The sequence below is a fragment of the Schistocerca gregaria genome, chromosome 6 (assembly GCF_023897955.1).
Source record: "Schistocerca gregaria isolate iqSchGreg1 chromosome 6, iqSchGreg1.2, whole genome shotgun sequence".
NCBI classification, from domain to species: Eukaryota; Metazoa; Arthropoda; class Insecta; order Orthoptera; family Acrididae; genus Schistocerca; species Schistocerca gregaria.
In genome coordinates this window covers 224,146,168-224,172,818 of record NC_064925.1, presented here as the reverse complement: position 1 = coordinate 224,172,818, position 26,651 = coordinate 224,146,168, and the positions used below count along the sequence as shown (strand labels likewise).

General features: G+C 45.3%; 1 protein-coding gene across 1 annotated transcript in view; it reads left to right on the top strand.

Annotated features, from left to right (window-relative positions):
• Window positions 1-20,974, top strand: part of LOC126278810 (uncharacterized) — a 277,270-nt gene extending 256,296 nt beyond the window's left edge. The window contains exon 6 of the mRNA XM_049979084.1: window positions 20,875-20,974. Within this exon, the coding sequence (XP_049835041.1) occupies window positions 20,875-20,974 (100 nt within the window). The remainder of the gene's footprint in view (window positions 1-20,874) is intronic.
• The last annotated feature ends 5,677 nt before the right edge of the window (window positions 20,975-26,651 follow it).

The window sequence follows — 26,651 nt, the reverse complement described above, 5'->3', positions numbered from 1 at the left end:
ACAAAAATAATCAGTTTTTGCAGTGACTTGATCTCTAACTGACAAAAGTCTGTCCTGAGCTGCTGTCGAAGTGGCTAATCTTGAAGCTCCTACCCAAGTGGGTCCTCAACAGTCGGGCGCAGCGCTTATGTCCTCTTCGCATAGGGGCCACTGCTGCCGCGTTGTCGTCCTGGATCGGAGGTCGGTCAGCGTGCGATTGGCTGACTTCTTCTCTTCCTTGTCATTCCCGAGTGACGTGCCGGCGCCGATTGTTTGCCTAAAATTTCCTACAACACATAAGTGCCACAAATAACCGATTTCACACTGATTAATGTTATGTATGCAATATGGTGCGAATAAATAAAAATACTGGACTCTGAACGAATTTGCATTTCGATGCTGCAAAGGATGCATACGAGTAAATGAAAGTAAACAAAAATAGATGTGACGATCTTCGCACGAGAATATGGAAGAAAAACCAGATTAAATATTTAATAATTGTTAAAATCGTAACACTTTGTGTTGAAGTTTTGCTTAAAAAAACCAAGGTGAGTACTAATGTCGAAGCAAAAACGGTGCAGTATGAGGGGTGGGAGACGCAATTCAAGATATTTTGAAGAGTTCAATTACACTACTGGCCATTAAAATTGCTACACCAAGAAGAAATGCAGATGATAAACGGGTATTCATTGGACATATATATTATACTAGAACTGACATGTGATTACATTTTCACGCAATTTGGGTGCATAGATCCAGAGAAATCAGTACCCACAACAACCACCTCTGGCCGTAATAACTGCCTTGATACGCCTGGGAATTGAGTCAAACAGAGCTTAGATGGCATGTACAGGTACACCTGCCCATGCAGCTTCAACACGATACCACAGTCCATCAAGAGTAGTCACTGGCGTATTGTGACGAGCCAGTTGCTCGGCTACCATTGACCAGACGTTTTCAGTTGGTGAGAGATCTGGAGAATGTGCTGGCCAGGGTAGCAGTCGAACATTTCCTGTATCCAGAAAGGCCCGTACAGGACCTGCAACATGCAGTCGTGCATTATCCTGCTGAAATGTAGGGTTTCGTAGGGATCGAATGAAGGGTAGAGCCACGGGTCATAACACATCTGCAATGTAACGTCCAGTGTTCAAAGTGCCGTCAATGCGAACAAGAGATGACCGAGACGTGTAAGCAATGGCACACCATACCATCACGCCGGGTGATACGCCAGTATGGCGATGACGAATACACGCTTCCAATGTGCTTTCACCACGATGTCGCCAAACACGAATGCGACAATCATGATGCTGTAAACAGAACCTGAATTCATCGGAAAAAATGATGTTTTGCCATTCGTGCACCCAGGTTCGTTGTTGAGTATACCATCGCAGGCGCTCCTGTCTGTGATGCAGCGTCGAGGGTAACCACAGCCACGGTCTCCGAGTTGATAGTCCGTGCTGCTGCAAACGTCGTCGAACTGTTCCTGCAGATGGTTGTTGTCTTACAAACGTCCCCATCTGTTGACTCAGGGATCGAGACGTGGCTGCACGATCCGTTACAGCCATGCGGATAAGATGCCTGTCATATCGACTGCTAGCAATACGAGGCCGTTGGCATCCAGCACGGCGTTCCGTATTGCTCTCCTGAACCCACCGATTTCATATTCTGCAAACAGTCATTGGATCTCGACCAACGCGAGCAGTAATGTCGCGATACGTTAAACCGGAATCACAATAGGCTGCAATCCAACCTTTATCAAAGTCGGAAACTTGATGGTACGCCTTTGTACCTCTTACCCGAGGCATCATAACAACGTTTCACTAGGCAACGCCGGTCAACTGCTGTTTGTGTATGAGAAATCGGTGGGAAACTTTCCTCCTGTCAGCACGCTGTAGTTGTCGCGACCGGCGCCAACGTTGTGTGAATGCTCTGAAAAGCTAATAATTTGCATATCGCAGTATCTTCTTCCTGTTGGTTAAATTTCGCTTATGTAGCACGTCATCTTCGTGGTGTAGTAATGTTAATGGCCAATATTTTATATTAAACTCGTAACACTTTGTGTTGAAGTTTTGGTTGAAAAAGCCAAGATGAATGGCAATGTAGAAGGCAAAAATGGTGCAGTATGAGGGATGGGAGATGCAATTCAAGACATTTTGACAAGTTACTTACAAGTGGACAAAGAGGCAGATCAAAATGGCATTTTAAGTGTATTATTAGAAAAATTGGGAAGACTAGGATCTCTAATGAAAAGAAATAACTCCTCTTTAAGAACAGAATTATCTAACAGAAACAAAACTTTCTTTGCGCAGTATAATAGAAAAAAAATCACTTATAAAGCCTGACCTGTTGTTAATGAACGTTCTGTAATTGAAACAGTGACTAACATTTTTGTGGTACGAGAAACTGATGTGCATCTAAGTTTACTATCTGCGAACTTAACTGTGGCAGAAAACAGTGAGACCTCAGATTATATTTACAGTTATTTTAAGAGCAAAACTATCAGAAGAAAATATGAGTTGAAGGCAGAACAACACATTGAAAATACCTTGCACTCACTTCCGCTCGTCTCACTCGTGTTTCAGTCAGCGCCTCTTATTGCGTTCCGTGGTTCCTCTCTACTTTCTCGTCAGCTCCGCTCCCGAAAATTTATGCTCACAGGTCCCTGTCTCAGTCGCCACGTGCGGCGCCACACGTCTTCCTAAGTTATTTTTTAAACGTACAACATCGCTAAGCGCCATCCCTCACCTAGTTAACGAAAATTTTCAGCCAGGTAAATACAGTAATTCCGCTTGACAGTTTCAGGTTTATTTTCCGGAGAAGCGCGCATCTGACTTGAATTACTTCAATGAAATAGCTACATTAACCTTCTGAAAACTCCGAAATGGAGAGAGAGACAAAAATTTCAATATCACCGTATCACTAATTCCGTAAAAGTTAGATGGTTTTCTACAACTTGACAATTGGTGTATTATGTCTGTTCTTGCCTTTAACTATCCATTCGAGATTTTCTTCAAATTGCAGTAACTCAAGAATTTTCCACAAGATTTGATCATGAAACAGAAATCAGTCTTCTCCTTAGAAAGTCAGGTTTAAATTCAAATTACTTTTTGCACATATGCAGTTACTTCAAGTTTCTTGGCGGATAAATACATAACTTTTTACTTCCACTGATGCATAAATTATAGTGTAATCTAAATAATAACATTTATGTTGAGCTTAAGAGGTCAAGACAAGAACAAACTAATCATGAATACATTTTTCGTTTACAACACTGATCGTACGTTTTTATGTTTGTTGCCGACGGTTAAAGCTATCATTTCCTCTGGTAATCGGTGGGCGATAACACATGGCGACAGAATTTTTTTCCAGGCTATGGCCTTCGTCTGGTGAACTGCAGTGGTCAGCTTTCTGTTTGCCGAGGCTGCCGACGTAGCCTTATGGCCCTCTTTACCGACATAAAACAAAAATTAAAAATTCTATATACAATTTAATCTTTACAACAATGCAAATAACACTGACACTAATCCAACTAAATATTTAAGCTCATACATGTATTACATATACATACTTTATTACCGACAAACTGAACGGCAGGAGACCTGGTATAACTGGCTCAATATTTGGTTACACTAAAACGTGTGGAACACCTCCACTTCCCGGTCGACCAGTAGCTCTGCTAGCGCTATAATAATAACAGAAACTCTAGCTATAAAGCCATACAAACATAATAATAATAACAACAATAACATCTATAAGTAAATTGGAAATTTTCCTATGTTCTGTGGGACCAAACTGGTGAGGTCATCGATCCCTAGGCTTACACACTACTTAATCTAACTTAAATTAACTTACGCTGAGGACAACACACACACACACACACACACATTCACACACATACACACACACACACACATACACACACACATGTCCAAGGGCGGACTCGAACCTCTGACGGGGGAACATTCATAAGTGAAAGAATACTTACTGTAAATGCAGCAAGTTGGCAGCCAGGTAACTCAGTGCTAATATTTTGTCGTTACTTCTTCTCGAGCGGTGGAAGGCTGGACAGACATCAAATGGCTGAAATATCACTCAAACATTTTAGAAAGGGTGTACAGTTCCAGCGTATGCAGAACGTAGTGTTGGTGGATCCAATCAGGGAATACATTTTCCTTCCACTCTGTTGCACTGCCACCATTTGTTGAACAACATTCCTCCTTTCTACACTGACATTCTCCTCCGTTATCATGCCTTTCCAGTCTTAATGCAGAAATCTGTGAGTAGTGAGTACCTTTATTAGATAGATGTTTACAATAAACGGAATTGTTGAAGTTTTTTTTCCCTTGCTCCTCACGAGTATTTCCTCAACTGAAAACGTGAGGCTTACACACGCACATACTGACAGTGGAGAAATGACGGCGATGACGCCAACGTTATGCGTTTTTACAAAAATCACACATTACAGAGAGGCGGCAAAAATCACGGGATACCTCCTAATATCGTGTCGGCCCTCGTTTTGCCCAGTATAGTGCCTGGACTGTCGGAAAACTGGAACAGAGGAGAATCGAAGCATTTGAGGTGTGGTGCTACAAAGGAATGTTGAAAATTACGTAGATTCATAAGGCAAAAAATGAAGAGGTTCTGCGCAGAAACCGAGAGGAAAGGAATATGTAAAACAAAGGACAGAATAATAGGACATCTGTTAAGACGTCAGGGAATAACTTCTATGATACTAAAGGGGGACAGAGACTGCAATACATCCAGAAAACAAGGTTGCAGGTGCAACTATATATAGGTGGCATGAACTCAACAAGTCATTAGAAGTGCCCTGCAGAAATTTTGAGCCATGCTGCCTCTATAGCCGTACATAATTGCGCTAATGTTTCCAGTGCACGTTTTTGTGGACGAACTGACTTCTCCATTATGTCCCATTATTGTTCGATGAGATTCATGTACCGTCGGGTACACCGCTCGCCTGGTGCAAGTCTTTCGAGTTGACGTCACTTCGGCGACTTGCGTGTCGATGGCGATGACATCATGATGATAATGACAACACAACAACCAGTCCCTGAGTGGAAAAATATCACCGATCCGGCCGGGAATCGAACATGGGCCGTTACTTATGACATTCCGTCGCGCTGACCACCCAGCGACCAGTGGCAGACTGTTACCGGATCAAAGCTATTAACTCTTCAATCAGCCAACGTATGAACCAAGTATGTTCTTTTAATGGCACCGCATTCTTTTAATGGCATTCACGACTTTTGAAAAGACGAGTACAGTGATATAAAACTTGTTAATGTTGGCGTTGAAAAACTTCGTAAAACTGCCTGACAGATGTGTTGAACTGGTGAGAAAGTGGGTCGGGATCCATTACTTCGGAACAAACACCGCCGGCTGCTTCGTTATATGCACCTCATACATAACGTGAGGCCATATACGTTTCTGAAAATAGGTTGGTGTATAAATTCGTAGCGTTTTGTTTTGCATGTTGATATTCTGGTTGTTATGGGTTTATTTATCGATTGTCATTTTTATTTCTACTGCAGTGTTGCTATTTGAGAGCATATATTGTCAAAAAAATGTTTCAAATGGCTCTGAGCAGTTTGCGGCTCAACATCTTAGGTCATCAGTCCCCTTGAACTTAGAACTACTTAAACCTGCCTAACCTAAGGACATCACACATCCATACCCGAGGCAGGATTCGAACCTGCGACCATTGCAGCAGCGCGTAATGAAGCGCCTAGAACCGCTCGGCCACAGCGGCCGGCTACAGCGGCCGGCCACACCGTATACCATACATTCATTCGTGTTATTACTTGTTTCTTTCTGAGAATTCTGAACGTGGGTGCCATTTTCACTTTCACTTTAACTACTAACTCCGAACAGGAAGGCGAAATTGGGAGTGAGGAAGAAAAAACTTAATAAATTGAGCATTTCTTAGGAAAAGACAAATTTATATTATAAAAGTTTCATCCGGTCTCACAAGCTATTCAAACAATGTTGCTAATGAAATTGATGCGTTCTTCAAGTTGTAGAAACTGATACGATAGATATAATAGTATCCCATGCTAACGAATATATTGACTACCTTAGAACAAACTACAAACGTACAAGTGATTGTAAAGATACATGTGAAATTATGTTTCTACTCGACGTTTTCGTTTTGACAGATATAATGAAAGGTCAACGTGTAAATGAAAGGTCAACGTGTAAATTTAAAAGAACTCTGGGAGTCAAACGGTACTGGTGTGGACATCCTGTCTATATCTATTTCACTGAATAAATACAAATATTTAATTGAATGCTGAAGAAATTATTACTTATGATGGAAGGTGGAGATCATACAAAAACAAAACAAAAAAAGGCGCGCCCTAATGGCTAGGCATATTACATTTGCGTATACGGTCTCCTGAAATGTAGAGATGTTTGTCGTAAGATAAATATGCGTCGGTAAGGCAGCGAAGTTATAGCCAACGCAAGTAAACTTCAGCAATGTTAACGGCGTTTCTCTCTCGAGTGGGATTTGTACGAAGAAATGCCACTGTGGCAAACCTGCCTTCGCGCAATGCATATCGTGACATAACAATACAGTTATAAAAAATGGTTCAAATGGCTCTGAGCACTATGGGACTTAACATCTATGGCCATAAGTCCTAGAACGTAGAACTAGTTAAACCTAACTGACCTAAGGACAGCACACTACACCCGGTCATCAGTAGGCAGAGAAAACCCATGACCCCGCCGGGAATCGAACCCGGGAACCGGGGTGCGGGAAGCGAGAATGCTAGCGCACGACCACGAGCTGCAGACATTTTACACGGCCTCGGGCATGGTGTGTGTGTAGGGACCGATGACCTCAACAGTTTGGTCCCTTAGAAATTAACACACATTTGAACATTTTGTAATTTTACAGTTAATATAACGCCTCTGTATCTCTTAACCTGATAAGAAACATTCGTGTAGTTACTTTGTACGGACATGGGCACATAAATGAAAAATAAAAATAATAGTAATAATCGGGTTTCGAACATGGAGAGCAAAATCGTGAAGCCGCGAAGCTAGACATTGTTCTGTTATTTCGGCTACGACTACTGCGCGGTAATACGCATCTACATAGTAAGGAAAACTTCGACAGTCGGTTTCCCAGACACGGTCAACTATCTATGTACAAGCCGAGACACGTGTTCGCTTGTTTTGACTCCTGTGCCACTGAGCGAATTTTCTGGGAAATCGGATTATAGCACTTTCGCGTTCTGCTGAGTGTGCGTCCGCCAGTGTTTTGTCTACCAGGGGCTTGGCTAGCAGTGCCGTCCCTTTCAAGCGAAGAGCTACTGCTCCATCTCATCGGCACGTAGTTGTTGTTTGATGATCGATAGGCCTACAGTGCACCTTGGTGGATACCGGCCATAGTAACAGTAGTGTACGGCTGGCGAATGAATTGAAGTGTTATTTGTGTGAGATCGGGCGAATCAGACGGAGCTGCCAGACACTGTCTCTAGCAGCTGCGGATTGTGGATGCTTATTAGGGATGATTTCCGATGCACCAATAATGCATTTTTATGGCGAAAATAAGCAACGCTTCAGCGCATGACGTGGTGAGCGTTATGTTTGTGTCTAAACAAGTTTGGCTCGCCCAGGGACAACTGCCTCGCTTACAGTCATGGAAATAATTATTCATACAGTAGATGGTGACAAACTACGGGTGTGTTGGGACAGTAAATCACCCACAGGACCGATACGAATAAGTTCAAAATGGCTCTGAGCACTATGAGACTTAAATGCTGTGGTCATGTCCCCTAGAACTTAGAACTACTTAAACCTAACTAACCTAAGGACATCACACACATCCATGCCCGAGGCAGGATTCGAACCTGCGACCGTAGCGGCCGCGCGGTTCCAGACTGAAGCGCCTAGAACTGCTCGGCCAACGAATAAGTACGATGATGTAGCGTCAGATAATCATGTTCTTGGTAATGAAGCTTCCCGTATGCCATGAATCTATTCTGGGAAAATGTTACACTCAGCACTGTCTACGACAGGGCAAAATGTATTCATACAGAGGACTACTTTCAACCAAATAAACGGCTGTCGCAGCCCCAGAGTGCATGCCACACTTGTGGTGGCCGTGAAGCAACAGCACGTCGGACATGGGTACCGTGGAACAGCAGAATGGACCGCAAGGGGAATGAAACTACCATTTAGGAACGAAACATCGTTGTCGCCCAGTATCTTCAACACAAGTCGTATGCCGAAATTGCGAACATCATAGAACGAAGCCGAGCGACTGTGTAGTCTTTCATTAAGTGATATAAGGACAGACATGTAGTAATAAACAGTGAACGACACGGTCTTCCACAGAAGCTTACAACAAGAGAGCCCAGAATGCTGCTAAGAACCGTCAAGAAAAACCCGAAAACGACAGCATATGTACATGACCACTTCGGAAAGGACATCACTCCAAGGGCAGTTAGTACCATTCTCAATCGTTCGGGCTACGGAACCAGGGTCCCGAGATGAAAGCCCTACATCAGCAAAAAGAACAGGAAGTGGCGGACGGAATTGGCGAAACAGCATGCATCCAAGACAGCAGACTTCTGGGATACTGTGTTGTTTAGTGATTAAATCAAATTAAATATCGTGCACAATGATGGTAAGACCTTGGTCTGGAGAAGACCGAATACAGACCTCGACCGAAACAACTGTCAACCCACGGTGAAGCATGGAGGTGGTGGAGTGATGGCATGCGGCTGTATGTCAGCCTCCGGTGTCTGAAAATTGGTGTTTGTGGAAGGTACCATGGACAGATTTGTGTATAAGAACATTCTCAAACAGAACTTACAACAGAGTGTTGACGCCTTGGGTCTTCCTAGAAATTATTACTTCCTATAGGACAATGATCCCAAACATACGGCGCAAATTGTCCGGCTGTGGTTGCTCTACAACACTCCACACACTCTTAAAACACCAGCTCAGAGTCCGGTCCTGATTCCCATCGAACACTTGTGGACTGAGCTGAAAACACGAGTGAGAAAACAGGACATCCGCAGTAAGGCCTCTTTGAAAGAGGCTCTCCTTCGAGAATGGGAAGGTATCACGTCAGAAACTACAGGAAAATTGGTACATTCCATGCCACGGATATTGAGAGAAGTAATACATCGGAAAGGTATGCATACGAAGTGTTCAACATGTTCTAGCTTTGTTAGAAGTGTCATTTTCTGTTGGTTTATGAATACCTCATTCTCAGCCCAGTAGAGAACTTGGCAGACGTTTTTGTATTTTGTTTTGTAAAGGCTTCATCATTCTCTTTCTATATACCAGCATAGCTGCATTGGCGACTGGCCATTGTGTATAGTGGATATCTAATATTCCTGTTTTTGGTTTCGTATTGTCAATAAAGGCAGTTTACTTTTCCACCCTCTAGTGCATGAATACTTCTTTCCATTACTGTATTTGCTCCATGTTGCGATGCGTGACCTTACCTTCAGGTTTCGTATATTCAGTGGGCACAAAGCGCCCGCATGCTTAGGAAATTTCTCTTAGTTTTAAGAAGAGCGAAAAGGTCGCTTCGTGTTTCACTACATGGTTTATTTGGTGTAATGTTTTAAACTGTTCATTTGCTGGCTGCTTTACTGTAGTAGCGTTAATTTTTCTCCACCGCTCTGGGAGAAGAGAATTAAATTGTTTCTTCATGATTCTATTTTGAAGTAGCTCTAGCAGAAAGATTCTAGCTAACATGCAAAATTCTGATCTTTTTGAGTCGGCTGGTTATTGTGAGCCGAAAATAAGAGCTAATAGGTTTTAAATTAGCTTAGCCTTACTATTTTAAGATCTATTTTAAAGAAAGCTTTCTGAGGATGTTCTCATTGTAAGAATCATAATTTTCTTTAAAAGTCATCACACTTTTGCCGTAGTTCTTTAGTGGAGTTATATGGTTCATGTACTGACTGCTCAGTTTTATTGATTGTAGTTATTTTATTACGGCAAGATTAGACGAGTAATTTTTGGTCCTTTTAAAGCAATTTTCTGGAGTTGAATTGCGATGTTATTGGTCGATTCATCTGGTAGTGTTATGATTATAATGATTTTATATGTGTGTTTTAGATTTCTCCTGAATCTTGTCTTTGTCATTGTATTTGTGAAAGCAGCTGTCAGCAAGGCCATAGGCGCCATTTGACTGCGTAGTCTGCGCCGTCCATACATCTGCGACGTAAGTGTCATTTGAATTTGTTGTACATTGTGAAAGCTATTGTCTGATATATTTGTTTCTTGTCACTTACTGATTTACTTGTAATTTATTACTAAATAAATGTGTGTGATTTAATTGTGTTTACTATGCGTTTGTGTCGATGACACTTTCACGTCAGAATTTGGTGTAGTTGGCAGTTTAGTTCAATGGTATTAAATCCACAGCTCTGACTTTTTTTTTTAATTTCGAATGTATTTTCATTTCAAGTAAAGACGTAATGCAAAGTACGGCACGTGCAAATTTTATCCTGTTGCTCGGTATTTGCTTTAATATTCGCCAACTGGAAGTATTTATCAGGTAAATTAGTGTTTTCCTAACTTCGCGCGGTTTCCCCCGTCGGGGGTTCGAGTCCTTCCTCGGGAGGACAACGGTTCAAACCCGCGTCCGGCCATACAGATTTAGATTTTCCTAAATCGCTTCAGGTAAATGCCGGGATGGTTCCTCTGAAAGGGCACGGCCGATTTCCTTCCCCATCCTTCCATAATATGAACTTGTGCTCCGTTTCTAATGAATTCGTTGTCGATGGGACGTTAAACGTTAATCTCCTCCTCCCTCGGTCATAGGTGTGTGTGTTGTCCTTAGCGTAAGTTAAAGTTAGATTAAGTAGTGTGTAAGCTTAGCGACCGATGACCTCAGCAGTTTGGCCCCATACGCCCTTACCACAATTTTCCAAAAGTTACTAACTTCTTTCACATGTACCATTAACAGACGTTTCCCAACTAGGAAAACTCTTTGTATTGACGTAGATGTAAATCACAGAAACGCATCTAAATGTTGTACATAGTAGTCTTAGCCACATCGTTTGGGCAAAGAAACATAGCTAACGTTATTTGGAAGAAGTATTTGAAGGTTAAGTTAAAATGGCTCTGATCACTATGCGACTTAACTTCTGAGGTCATCAGTCGCCTAGAACATAGAACTACTTAAACCTAACTAACCTAAGGACATCACACACATCCATGCCCCAGGCAGGATTCGAACCTGCGACCGTAGCGGTCGCGCGGTTCCAGACTGTAGCGCCTCGAACCGATCGGCCACTCCGGCCGACAAAGGTTAAGTTAACTTATCAAGAATGTTAAGGGGCAGCAGTTATGTTTCAGATGTTAATCATTTGAAAAAAATTTTAAAATGTGTCCAACGTCGATAAAGTTGTAAAATACGGAGTTCATTACTCAGTATAAACATAAAGAAGTAAACTAAACTCCGCCCGAACAGGCCCTGAAGGCTCAACGGTACCGACCGGCTGCCGTGTCTTCCTCAGTCTACAGGCGTCACTGGATGCGGATTGGAGGGATATATGTGGTCAGCACATCGCTCTCACAGCCGTATGTTAGTTTACGAGACCGGAGCCACTACTTCTCAATAAAGTAGCTCCTCAGTTTGCCTCGTAAGGGCTGAGTGCCCCCCACTTGCCAACAACGCTCGGCATACGGGAAGGTCACCCATCCTAGTGCTAGCCCAGCTCGACAGCGCTTAGATTCGGTGATCTGATGTAACCCGGTGGTACCACTGCCTCACGGCCGTTGGTAGCATAAACGTAGATCACAAAATAATAGTGTCCATCCGAAAGATGTCGTCAATACAAAACATAAATAATTACTCGGAATGTTTCGTAATGTTTAAGCAATGTGACAAACTAGCGAGTTTATTCTGTAAACTACATGTCTATGACTAAGACTTCATATGCGTACCAATGTAATGCTATCGATGCGTCGCTCCCATTGAACTCGTTAACGGCATGTACAAATGAAAAAGGAACACTAAAATAATTCAATACTCGGACGAGCAGGAGACTATGAGTATTTAAGGAAAGAGAGACATGTTTATGAAAAAAGCAAGGAAAAAAGAAGAAAGAAGATGATTCTGACTGCCATTCTGAATTTTATTTTAGTGGATCGAAATTTAAGCAAATGATTATACAGCAGTTGCAAAAATATACTTCGTCAATTTTCGGCAGATGTCTATAGTTTTCACGTGACTGATGTATTATGCTGAACATTAAAATTGCGGCACCACGAAGGTGGTGATATACCTGTTTTATGAATATGAAATCTAATATCAACCATTTATCTGTTTAAAATAATCTCGTACACTTGAATGTACTTTTATAATGACAACGTCTTTTTCTAAGACTGCCTGAATTGTAAAACAGAAGTGATGAGGTAGTTCTACCGTAGCTAAAGACTGTAATTTATTCAACCACGCTTCTGAAATACATACTATCAATTTTTTTAGCATGAGAACTCCATCTCTTCAATTTTTCTTTCCCCTTATTCTCGCCCTTTTTCTGATGTGAGCTTGAACTGTACAAAATTAAGTGGAAATTCGTCCTACTGAGATAAAATACATCGTATTTTAATCTTAATTATTGCGGTTGTTGTACTTACTTCAAAGCCGATTCCTGTCTTTTAGATAGCATATGATATGTATTTTTACTGCACCAGTGGTCGCAAGAAAAGATTGAGGGTGGACTGAGCGGAAATGCAGCGATCGGATACGTTACGTGTTCTTTCGTTATGTATTCATTACTGCAAAGAAGAATCTCTCTGAGGCTTATTTGCCGATCATTTCCATTTTCTTGCGTACATTCTTCCGTAAGAGTTTTGATAAACAGATAGGATATCTATCACTGAACATTGACGCTCTCAGTCGCCTCACTGGCGTGATGGCGTGGCCCCTCAGTTTAAATAAGACGGTGAACCATCGTTTAAACCCATGCCGGCTTATAATTATTCTGAACTTCCAGCATACTACACTCCTGGAAATTGAAATAAGAACACCGTGAATTCATTGTCCCAGGAAGGGGAAACTTTATTGACACATTCCTGGGGTCAGATACATCACATGATCACACTGACAGAACCACAGGCACATAGACACAGGCTACAGAGCATGCACAATGTCGGCACTAGTACAGTGTATATCCACCTTTCGCAGCAATGCAGGCTGCTATTCTCCCATGGAGACGATCGTAGAGATGCTGGATGTAGTCCTGTAGAACGGCATGCCATGCCATTTCCACCTGGCACCTCAGTTGGACCAGTGTTCATGCTGGACGTGCAGACCGCGTGAGACGACGCTTCATCCAGTCCCAAACATGCTCAATGGGGGACACATCCGGAGATCTTGCTGGCCAGGGTAGTTGACTTACACCTTCTAGAGCACGTTGGGTGGCACGGGATACATGCGGACGTGCATTGTCCTGTTGGAACAGCAAGTTCCCTTGCCGGTCTAGGAATGGTAGAACGATGGGTTCGATGACGGTTTGGATGTACCGTGCACTATTCAGTGTCCCCTCGACGATCACCAGAGGTGTACGGCCAGTGTAGGAGATCGCTCCCCACACCATGATGCCGGGTGCTGGCCCTGTGTGCCTCGGTCGTATACGACATCATTGGCACCAAGGCAGAAGCGACTCTCATCGCTGAAGACGACACGTCTCCATTCGTCCCTCCATTCACGCCTGTCGCGACACCACTGGAGGCGGGCTGCACGATGTTGGGGCGTGAGCGGAAGACGGCCTAACGGTGTGCGGGACCGTAGCCCAGCTTCATGGAGACGGTTGCGAATGGTCCTCGCCGATACCCCAGGAGCAACAGTGGCGGTGTGGTCCCTACGGCACTGCGTAGGATCCTACGGTTTTGGCGTGCATCCGTTCGTCGCTGCGGTCCGGTCCCAGGTCGACGGGCACATGCACCTTCCGCCGACCACTGGCGACAACATCGATGTATTGTGGAGACCTCACGCCCCACGTGTTGAGCAATTCGGCGGTACGTCCACCCGGCCTCCCGCATGCCCACTATACGCCCTCGCTCAAAGTCCGTCAACTGCACATACGGTTCACGTCCACGCTGTCGCGGCATGCTACCAGTGTTAAAGACTGCGATGGAGCTCCGTATGCCACGGCAAACTGGCTGACACTGACCGCGGCGGTGGACAAATGCTGCGCAGCTAGCGCCATTCGACGGCCAACACCGCGGTTCCTGGTGTGTCTGCTGTGCCGTGCGTGTGATCATTGCTTGTACAGCCCTCTCGCAGTGTCCGGAGCAAGTATGGTGGGTCTGACACACCGGTGTCAATGTGTTCCTTTTTCCATTTCCAGGAGTGTAGATTGATTTGCTGGATCGCAGCAAGGAATGCAAGGCTTTTGCAGACTTTCAGTTTGATTCCTAATGCAGACTTGACTAACATTTAGATTTATGATGATGTGACCATCATTTCGTTATATGTGATATTTACATAGAAGTCAGACACTGCGAGAAAGAACATTGCAATGAAAAATAAGGGGTCGTCATGATTTTGCATTTGAGGCGTATTACATAATATCTTGCTGCGTAAGAAATTTAGCTAACGTATCGAACTTTTCTCTAGACGTGGATGAAGGACTCAATCTGTCACCAACCTCGAGGAAATTAATCTGATGTAGCACACTCATTTAGATCGCGCCGCACCAGCAATAAGACAAGAGTGAAATGTTTACAACTTTTCTCATATTTCTTAAACGATTTGAGATATCGAAAAGAGATTTTGGAAAATGATACCACACAAAGATGAGAGTATTTTGCCATGTGTTTATTATGCAGACACTGATTATCTAACGTGTTTTCCACAAACTATAGACTTTCTTGATGAATGAATTAAATATTTCAGGGCCATAGAAAGCTAGCAACGGCCTTGCCTCAGTGAATGCACCGGTTTTCTCATATTTCTTAAACGATTTGAGATATCGAAAAGAGATTTTGGAAAATGATACCACACAAAGATGAGAGTATTTTGCCATGTGTTTATTATGCAGACACTGATTATCTAACGTGTTTTCCACAAACTATAGACTTTCTTGATGAATGAATTAAATATTTCAGGGCCATAGAAAGCTAGCAACGGCCTTGCCTCAGTGAATGCACCGGTTCCCGTCAGATCACCGAAGTTAAGCGCTGTCGGGAGTGGCCGGCACTTGGATAGGTGACCATCCAGCTGCCATGTGCTGTTGCCATTTTTCGGGGTGCACTCAGCCTCGTGATGCCAATTGAGGAGCTACTCGACCGAATAGTAGCGGCTCCGGTCAAATAAAACCATCAAAACGACCGGGAGAGCGGTGTGCTGACCACACGCCCCTCCTATCCGCATCCTCAGCTGAGGATGACACGGCGGTCGGATGGCTCTGATGGGCCACTTGTAGCCTGAGACGGAGTGCATAGATAGCTGCCTAAAGAAGATATGCAGTTGATTTGGGAACAACATAATTGAACACATTACACATTTGTTTTGCACCGAGGATGTCCTTTTTCATAAGCTATTGACCTTACTTTTCCTCAGTTCCTCACTTAACAAACTTAATAAACCATTGTTTTAGAATTCTCTTGCAATTCTGTCAGCACAACATGTCAGTGAGATTAAATTTTGTAAACTCCGGTGTGTTTTGGCAAATTATAACATAGCAACAACAGAAATCCTTATTAGCCACTCATGACGCTCCTCTGTAAGCTACAAACGGTAGACTATCCAAGCGAAAATAAATCGTTGCGTTTCCATCGGATTTTTTTTTTAGATACTTGCCGAAGTAGAAGTGATAAATCTTTTTAAACGGTCGCCATTCAAGTGTCGGCGTGGAGGAGCTCCACTCAATATTCACAAAAAATGTGAGCTTCAGTTTAGGACAGCACTTCTCCTCCAGGGATCGATATTTGCTCAACAGCGCCAGCCCGTAAACACGCACCACTACCGCTCTCCACAAACGTGCCCTGCCGACTGCCGACTGCCGACTGCGCATCTACTGGCCACGGTATTTTGCACGGACTCAACCTCTCGCAGCTCGCCACGGCACTGGAGTCAGCATGGATCCACTTTCCTGTAGGTACCTTTCAGAACCTCAGTGACTTTCTTCCTGCATGTCTCGCAGTGATTCGCGCTGCAAAGGGTGGTTATTTATGTTTTCAAGGGGGGTAGGGCGTCAAACGGGCCGACTCGGAGCAGGAGAAGCACCACAGGACATTTTAATTTCCACTATCTATATTTTTACAAACAAATTCATAGAATTTTGTCAGCATGACCAGAAAGGATTCAGGATACACACTAATAGCAGTGGAAGTTCAATGAAGTAACAAAATATTTTTCTTGCATGTGAAATTCATCATTTTTTCACTTACTATTGACTGCATTTGTTGCTATAGGTACACTTTTCTTCATAAGTAAGAGAGATTCTTCGATGAGTTTTGCACAACATACAAACCATACTTGCAGGTGTATGAAACTCTATAATTTATTCAATTTATTAAAAAATGAATGAGCTGTTACATTTTAAACTTTATGTTTGGAAAAAATTCTAATTTTATAGCTAATTATCTGAATTTTTACCACAGTTTTTAACATATTTGGGAAATTCTACAGTTTCATACACCTGTAAGTATGGTTTGTATGCTGTGCAAAATTCATCGAAGAATCGCTTTTACTTATGCAGCCAATAGTAAGTGAAAAAATGACGAGAAATTTGACATGAAAAAAATTAATTTTGTTATGTTACTGTTCTTCCACTGCTATTCGTGTGTATCCTGAATCCTTCCTGGTCATGCTGACAAAGTTTTATGAATTTATTTGCAAAAGTCAAGACAGTGGAAATTAAAATGTCCCGTGTTGCCCCTCCTGCTCCAAGTCGGCCCGTTTGACGTCCTGCCCCCCGTAACGGGTGGTCATATTAATGTGACTGGACTGTGGAACTCACAACCTGTGACCTAAAAGCATGTTCTTTGTTTAACGATAGATTGATGCGGCGATATAGATCAAAAATCAAAAATTATTTGCATCTGTCTCACCACCTGTCTTGAAAACAGAAATGACTTTCGCTCTTTTTTTTTTTTTTTTTTTTTATCGCTATCTACCTCTCGCTACTCCAGTGCCCTGTTCGAGCGGGAGCAAGTTCAAACAGGGGTGGCATCTGCCTTTCGAGCTGAATAAGATTTGCGCTATGAGAAGAACAAGAGCTACCTGGACGGTATCGCTCCTCTATGCTACCGCTCTCATTATCTTACTCACGCCAGTGCTCGAGGACGGTGTCGGGTCGCCGAGAGCCGGGATCGGCAGTTGCGGCCTTTACTAAGTCGAGTTGGGAGCAGAGGTGCGGTGCGTGCGCTAACGTACACGCAGACAGCGGCGCACTTAAAGGGTCCCAGGGGGCGGCTAGCCTTTGGGCAAAGTGGGCGAAGCACATTTCTGAGAGCGCAGCACCGCCGTCCGGAATTCCAATGGCGCTTTACAAAGCTGCGAACCGCGCCGCAACTCGCCGCGGGCCGCCGGCCTGACAACTTGGCTAATTGCGAGGGAGAGAGAGAGAGAGAGAGTCAGAGAGACAGAGGGGTGGAGGAGAGAGAGAGGGAGAGAGAAAGAGAGAGAGAGAGAGAGAGAGAGAGAGAGAGAGGGATAGAGACAGCCGGTGCATAACTCCTCCTCCAAGGCGTCTCCAGCACGAGGTCCAGCCCACTCTTTGCTAATCAGTTACAGCGTGGCACTTCAATGATCAGGCAGAAGTGTTGACGTTTAGACTCCGACTTAAGTAGCTCATTTTGACAGCTAGCAGACTGCTTAGGTTCAAGACTTCCTTGCAGATACAATTCAACACTTCGCTCTTTAACGAAATAAAATCGGTGGTCGTAAAGGTAATTTCAGGAATATCACAAGGAAGTCTACTGGGACCGCAATTATATCGGGTATTAATAACCTCCTTCAGCTACGGTTAACCTTTTATTTTTAAATCATTACCCGTTTCATAGCAGTAAGAGGCATATCTTCAGTAGAACATCTGTATAACAATAAATCAAGAAGGATTAGCATCGTGTGGCATCCACTAATTCTCTTCTAAAATTATTTTAAAGTTCTTAAAAAAACTGTTAACAATTTTACATGAGAATATGAAAACATTTGTACTCACATAACCAAATCATCAGATTTTCAGAAAACTCCTGACACTGGGTAACATTAGAACAATTTATTAATTTGCTACCGGTCTGGGTCAATGACCATCATCTGGTACCTGGACCAGCGTTAGAAAACAGAAATGACACCAAAAGCTCAGTGTAGAAAACGTCACAACTAAACGAAATATAAAAGGAAACTTACGAAAAATTGACTACTGCCAGTCATATGTCAATTATGCTCCACGATAAAATCGCGTTAACTGTCAATTTCATGAATAGTGACACAGAAGAAAAACAATTTTCATAAATCAGTAACCTTCATCCTTCATACAACAGCAAACTGGACATAGCATGAATAGTCAAAGCACTTGTAGCCTCAAAGATAACATCACAAAGGTGTCCAGTCGATAAAAATCGTTATATGTATAAAATAAACATACTTACAACAATTACAATATAGTTGTAATTGATATTTATACAAAACTCACAAGTGTCAATTATGAAAGAAAATCTGGATTCATGGATTCCAGTCTCATAGGATGGATGAAGGCTAAGCAAATTATAGTATAGAGATCCATCGGTATGGTGAAAATATATGAAAAACTATTAAGACCTAATATGGGGCTAGCTTGAAAAGTCAATGAGTAGTTGCAGAAAATGGATATTCTAACTAAACTAGATCAAATAAGTCAACAAGATAGCTTATAGATGGAAAAAAAACATGAAGGACACACTTAATTCTTCTCGTATATGCAGTCGCGGAATAAGGGACACGACCGCGTTCTGTCTCTTACTGACGATGTGAAAGTAAACAGTGTTACCGATGAATGGCTGATGACGTGCGGGAATACCCGAATGATCGGCAGTCTTTCCAAGGAACACATGAATGATGAATGAGCCGGCCGCTGTGGCCGAGCGGTTCTAGGCGCTTCAGTCTGGAACCACACGACCGCTACGGTCGCAGATTCGAATCCTGCCTCGGGGCATGGATGTGTGTGATATCCTTAGGTTAGTTAGGTTTAAGTAGATCTATGTTCTAGGCGACTGATGACCTCAGAAGTTAATTCCCACAGTGCTTAGAGCCATTGAACCATTTGAATGATGAATGAGAACAAGGAATATTGGGGTATCCACATACAAATACTTTTAAAAAATCAATAAGTGGAATATAATTGTAACAGTTTTCAATAATAAGCCTGTAAGCTATGCTAACGTAAAAGAAACTGTTGAACCAAGGGTGATTACTGACTTAAAGGCGGACCACTGCGTCCATATATTACGGCCTAGAAACAGATCTGCCGGCGGTGTCCCCTAAATTAACATTAAGAACTTCAAAAAAAACTTTAAAATTTTAAAATTATTCTTTTGTAGAAATGTTTAAAGAATTGTTTTAAAAAAACTTCAAACTGTTAAAATAACTCCACGACGGCAATGAATTCTGATACCTTTTAAGTGTAATTAAAACATGGATAAGTTTTTAAAATCGGGCTTCAAAGTAGGATGTATAAGGAACCTAAAATACTAAGGGGGTAGGAGGTGTACACAGTGGGGAGATAAGGGGGAGAGGGGGTGGGGGATGAAAATGGAAAGGTCGAGGAGGAAAGAAGGGAGACTAGATAAAAAGAGGAATAGAGAATAACGTTAACAAAATTAGGCAGTGGAAATTTGCGAAAATGCTGTGGTTCTTTAACTCCATTTCTTCAATTTGGGATTTGGTATGTGAAACGACGTCTTCTAAAATGTTTGAAGAGTTATTCTTGTTTTCTTGATATAAAATTTTTACGTTACTGGGGAGATCGGTGAAGTGCGTACTCACATCAGATTTTGAGTTAGATAGGTTGCCTGCAGGGCCGTAATTATTCACAGTATGTATAAATAACCCATCAGATAACGTCGGAAGCTCTTAACCATCCGCCCACCATATTTTTCGCTCATTCTTTGTTGGAAAGTCTTCCTTGTCACAATCGAAGATGGGTAAGCAACGGTTAATAGAAGAAATGTACTTCGTAAGGAGCCTCACTGTGTTGCCGTCAATCCGTTTTTATCACTGATGAAGTCATAGTTTCTTCCGTTTAAGTAAAACAGTTGCTTCTATAAGAGAACACTGCAAAAAGAACGTGAAGCAACATTAGAGCTGCAAGGCTCCGTGACAGGTGGGCAGACATCAGAGTGAACTAGTGTCATTGGTATTTAGTTTTGTCTCGTGGTACTAAGTCACATCCTCAGGTGAACATTTGCATAACAATAAATCACGAAGGATCAACAACGCTGAGATGTCCACTGATATGACAATCCACTGATATGAAAACTTTTTTCTACAATTATTTAAAAGGTCATTTAAAACCATTAAAAATATTTTACGTGAGAGTATTACCCTGATAGGGTATATAAACAGTCATGAACAGGTTCAGATGCTGAGTCACCTCTGTGAAGGACAAGAAGATACTGGTTACTCGCGTGAGATGGTGTTCTCTCTAGTACCTTCCGCGCCGGAACAAATGGACGTGGTCAGCCCATAGAGGGCTCCGCCTCCGCGGCGACTGTTTCGCTCAGCGGCTCTCGCGCAGCGAGGGCACCACCGCTACGCCACGTGCAGACAGCGGCCAATAGCCGCTCCCTCCGATTTCGCATAGAGGGACCCGCTCCAGTTCACCGCCACCATTCTCAGGCGGTAATTCGATTGAATACAGACCTTCGATTGTGCTGTTGTGGTACCAATTGAAGCGATAGGTGTTGCAGGTGTCAGCCAGCCAGCCAGCCAGCCAGCCAGCCAGCCAGCCAGCCAGCCAGCCCGCCCGTCGACGTGCAGTGGTCACCGCCAGCAGAGAACATCCAGTAGCCAGCAGCGGTCCCCGGAAGCTACGGTCCCCGCCAGCAGCGGTCCCCGCCAGCGCCAGTCCCCGCCAGCCCTGGTCGCAGCCAGCAGCCAGCGGTGGTCCTGGCTGCCTCCAGCAGCAGCAGCAGCAGCGGAGGCGTCCCCACGGGCCAGCCAGCCGGGTCGCCCCCACCGCCGGCGGCAGCAGAGTGGGGCTTCGGCCCCAATCTCCTTCGTCCTTTGTCATTCTCCGTCACCTTCTACTCTGTGTCTCTCGTCGCCCTGCCCGTCTCTCGTTTGTTTCTTTGTCTTGTCCTGTGTTTTTCCTCTCATCATAACGTCGAACCCCACCACCTGTTCCACAGCCACCACCACTGCCATCGTCTACACCTCCCCCTCAGCCACTGCCACCACTATCACATGGTGTGCCGTATCACTCCCCCCTCAGTCCATCCCCCCACTCCTCACTCTCCCATCTCCCTCCCTATTTGTCGCCCCATCCCTGGCTCCTCCCTCCCATGCCTTCTCTGATCCCTTTCCTCCCCTCTCTTCCCCCTGCTCCTTCCGTTTCTGCGGCCCCGCTAGGGTGGTTGCCCGGAGAGCTACAGCTCACGCTCAACTCTCCCCTTCGCCCTCGTCGTCATCATCTTCACCGTCGCCTTCGCCATCGCCCTCACCGTCTCTGTCGCTGACTCCACCACCGGGACCTGTCACTCCCCATCACATTCCAGTCGTTCCCATCCCCCACACCTCCTCCGCCGCCGTCAAGAGCCCCAGTCACCTCCCCGCCTCCTCTACTCCCAAATAGGCTCCACCTCACCCCCTTCCCCAACTCATGATGCCATGGATGTCTCCCCACCTGCCCCCCTTCCTCCTCCTCCTCCTCCTCCTCCACCCCCTCCTACCGCTACCTCCTCTCCTGTCCTGATCCCTCATTTCTTGAAGCCTGGAACCTCACCCTCTTCCTTCGCCAGAATTTTCCTGGTGCCCCCCATCTCCCTCCCCACTCCTCGCCATGATTCGGTGCTCATCACCTCCCCCAGCCCTACCCTCCACACGCACCTCCTTTCCCGCATCCCTGGCATCCGCTTTGCCCCTAATGCCTCCCTCACCCCTGCTCCTTCCCCATCTCCCTCCCGCCAACCCCAACCCCGGGTCGCCCACCGACCCTCACTGCCGTGATCACTCGGCTTAGTCCAGCGATCACAGAGGAGGAGGTGTTAGCGGAGCTCAAGGCGCATCCCCATCTGGAGGCGCGTGCAGTTCGCTGCATTCATAACTCCACCGGCCCCACCCACCTTATGCGGGTCATTTCCGAGCACGCCCCCTCCATCGACTCTCTCCTGAAGGAGGGTGCCCTTCTCTTTCACCGCCGCTACCCAGTTGACCCTTCCTGTTCCCCTCCTCAATCCCTCCGCTGCCAGACGTGCTTGCGGTATAATTCGCATCCTACATCTGAGTGCCACGAGGCCCCCACCTGCCCGCACTGTTGGCAAGCCCACTTTCTCAGGCAGTGCCCCAATCTCCAGTCATCCCCTCCTGTAATACCTGTGACCTCCCTCACCCCACTTACTCCCAGAAATGTAAAGCCCGACTCCCTCCTACCACTCCTGAGGTCACCGTTCCTGTCCGCCCTCTGGACACCCCCACCCCTCCCGGCAATTCCCTTCGTCCACTCCCTACCACTGAGGACATCATCAGATTCCTCAACATCGTCCTTCAGAATGTTCATCCTTTTCAGCGCCCCCACACCTGCCAAAAGGTATCCCTCGCCACCCGTTCCGTTTTCCACCTGAAAATGTACGCCACCTACTTCAACAACCAGGACCATTTCAACTTCTCCCGCCTTGACACCCTTGTCTAAATCCCTGTCAGTGCGCGACAGCACCATATCCTTTTCAACAACACCCGCTCCCTTCCCGCCAACAAGAACCTCTTCCTACACACCCTTGCCACCCACCGTGTGGACGCCTTCCTCTTCAATGAAACCTTTCTCCAACCCCACCACATCGTCCACACTTCGCCATACCTCCTTCACCGTTCTGATAATCCCCTCCCAATTGCGTGTGGCGGAGTTGCCATTGGTCACCACCGCCAGATCCCTGTTCGGTTCCATCCTCTCCTTCCTAACCCCACCGAACACCTGATCCTCAGTCTCTTCCTCCCTGGCCTTACCGTTACCTACGCCACTATTTGTGTCCGCCCTTACGCCCCTATTCCCTTCGACTTCTTCTCCCACGTTGACCGTACCTTCTCCTACTATGTGATCGCCGCCGACCTCAACATCCACAGTTACGGCGGTGGCATCGGTTCCTCTCCTCCCTTCAAGGCGACCTCTTCTCCATCCCCCAGCACACCTGTACTGAATCCAACTCCACTCCTGATGTTGTCCCTTCCTTCGCCAAGCTCCCTGGCCGCATAACAGTGGATGTCCTAGAACCTATTGGTAGCGACCATCTCCCTGTCGTCCTCACTGTTTCAGACAGTCGTCTCCCCCGGCCCCAACCCTCGTCATGCCTCTCCCCCTGAGTATGTCCATGACTATTCCCATGCCAACTGGAATGCCTACCGGGATACCCTCTCCACCCAGGTCGATAGCCACCCCTTCACCTACTGTCACCCTGATGATGTAACCCCTGCCGCCACCTTTCTCCAGCAGACCATGTCTGAGGCCGTGGAGGCCCACGTCCCTACTATCGCCATCCACCCCCACCATCCTGCCTTACACCCGCAGGCCGTCCTCCTCCTCCATGAATCCCGCCGTCTCTACCGCGACTTCCTCCACATGCGTGACCTGAACACACTACGAAGCCACCGGCAACTCAAACGAAACATTCATAATTTGCTCACAGCCAAGAAACGCCGGGACTGGCGACAGACATGCACCTGTTTAAATACTACCCTACCTATCAACTCATCCAAGTTCTGGTCAGCCTTCCATCGCCTTACTGGAACTAAACCCTCCCCCTACTATCCTCTTCTCCATAATGATCACCCCTTCCCTCACACCCTTAGTAAGGCCAATCACTTTGCCTCCTACCTGTCCGATGTCTTTTCAATCCCCGATGAACCCCAGTTCGATTACTCTCTCTTCCCGGATGTCCGCGATCGAACTGACACCTCTGTCCCTCCCCTTGCACCTGGTTTCCAGTACTTGGACAACATTACACACAGGGAACTCAATGCCCCAATCACTGCGCAGGATCTCATTGCTACACTCCGCACAAAACGCAGCACCGCTCCTGGTCACGATCGTGTCACCTATTGTCACTTTTGTGAAGCTTTTGCCTCTTTCCTCTCCACCTTTGCCAGGCTCTACAATGTAGTACTGTCCACCGGTTACTACCCCGACCTGTGGAAAACCTCCCGTATCCTGATGTTCCTTAAACCTGGCAAACCACCATACGCCATCTCATCCTACCATACCATCAGCCTTACCTCGGTCTTCAGCAAAGTCCTGGAATCTATACTCACCCGCCGCATCCACCAGCATCTCCGCCAGCACCGCATCCTTCCCGTTACCCAGTGTGGCTTTTGGCCGTCCTTCTCTTCCGACGTCCTTCTCCTTCACCTCACTCATCTCCTTTCTGATCAGCTTAATTCCCGTCGCTCCATTATCTTCCTCTCCCTGGACGTCGAACGAGCTTACGACCGTGTATGGCATTCCGGTCTCCTCTTCAAGCTCCAAACCTTCACCCTTCCCATTAAATACGTCAGTCTGATCGGCTCCTTTCTCTCCCACCGTCCTTCCTACATCACCATCCATAACACGGATTCCTACACCTTCTTTCCCTCCGCCGATGTGCCCCAAGGCTCCGTCCTCTCCCCCTTCTGTACCTTAGGTATACGGCGGACATGCCGCCGCTGTCTCCCCCCGTCCACCTTCTCCAGTTTGCCGATGACAACGCCTTCCTTGCCCTTTCCCCCACCCTGCAGCGCTCCCAACACCTTCTCCAATCCCATCTTGATCGGTTCACTGCTTGGTGCAACCAGTGGTTGCTCAAGGTCTATCCCTCCAAAACCCAGGCGATCATTGTAGGAAAAACCACCACTTCCTTCCGCCTCCTAGATTTCTATTTCACCGTCTGTGGGCGTCCTATCGCCCTCACTCCCACCCTCAAGTAGCTTGGCGTCACCCTCGACCGTCGCCTCTCCTGGACCCCCCATATCCGGACAATCCAAGCAAGGGACACTCCCGACTCTGTATCCTCAAGCTCTTTTCGGGCTGTACGTGGGGTCTGGACCCCTCCACCATCCTCCGCACCTATAAATCCCTCATCCACCCTATCCTCTGCTACGCCCTTCCGACCTGGATCTCAGCCCGCCTTTTTTTTTTTTCGTCAGTCTACTGCCTGGTTTGATGCGGCCCGCCACGAATTCCTTTCCTGTGCTAACCTCTTCATCTCAGAGTAGCACTTGCAACCTACGTCCTCAATTATTTGCTTGACGTATTCCAATCTCTGTCTTCCTCTACAGTTTTTGCCCTCTACAGCTCCGTCTAGTACCATGGAAGTCATTCCCTCATGTCTTAGCAGATGTCCTATCATCCTGTCCCTTCTCCTTATCAGTGTTTTCCACACATTCCTTTCCTCTCCGATTCTGCGTAGAATCTCCGCATTCCTTACCCTATCAGTCCACCTAATTTTCAACATTCGTCTATAGCACCACATCTCAAATGCTTCGATTCTCTTCTGTTCCGGTATTCCCACAGTCCATGTTTCACTACCATACAATACTGTACTCCAGACGTACATCCTCCGAAATTTCTTCCTCAAATTAAGGCCGGTATTTGATATTAGCAGACTTCTCTTGGCCAGAAATGCCTTTTTTGCCATAGCGAGTCTGCTTTTGATGTCCTCCTTGCTCCGACCGTCATTGGTTATTTTACTGCCTAGGTAGCAGAATTCCTTAACTTCATTGACTTCCTTACCATCAATCCTGATGTTAAGTTTCTCGCTGTTCTCATTTCTACTACTTCTCATTACCTTCGTCTTTCTCCGATTTACTCTCAAACCATACTGTATATTCATTAGCCTGTTCATTCCGTTCAGCAGATCATTTAATTCTTCTTCACTTTCACTCAGCAATGTCATCAGCGAATCGTATCGTTCATATCCTTTCACCTTGTATTTTAATTCCACTCCTGAACCTTTCTTTTATTTCCATCATTGCTTCCTCGATGTACAGATTCAAGAGTAGGAGCGAAAGGCTACAGACTTGTCTAACACCCTGCTTAATACGAGCACTTCGTTCTTGATCGTCCACTCTTATTATTCCCTCTTGGTTGTTGTACATATTGTATATGAACCGTCTCTCCCTATAGCTTACCCCTACTTTTTTCAGAATCTCGAACGGCTTGCACCATTTGATATTGTCGAACGCTTTTTCCAGGTAGACAAATGCTATGAAGGTGTCTTGATTTTTCTTTAGCCTTGCTTCCATTACTAGCCGTAACGTCAGAATTGCATCTCTCGTGCCTTTACTTTTCCTAAAGCCAAACTGATCGTCACCTAGCGCATTCTCAATTTTCTTTTCCATTCGTCTGTATATTATTCTTGTAAGCATCTTCGATGCATGAGCTGTTAAGCTGATTGTGCGATAATTCTCGCACTTGTCAGCTCTTGCCGTCTTCGGAATTGTGTGGATGATGCTTTTCCGAAAGTCAGATGGTGTGTCGCCAGACTCACATATTCTACACACC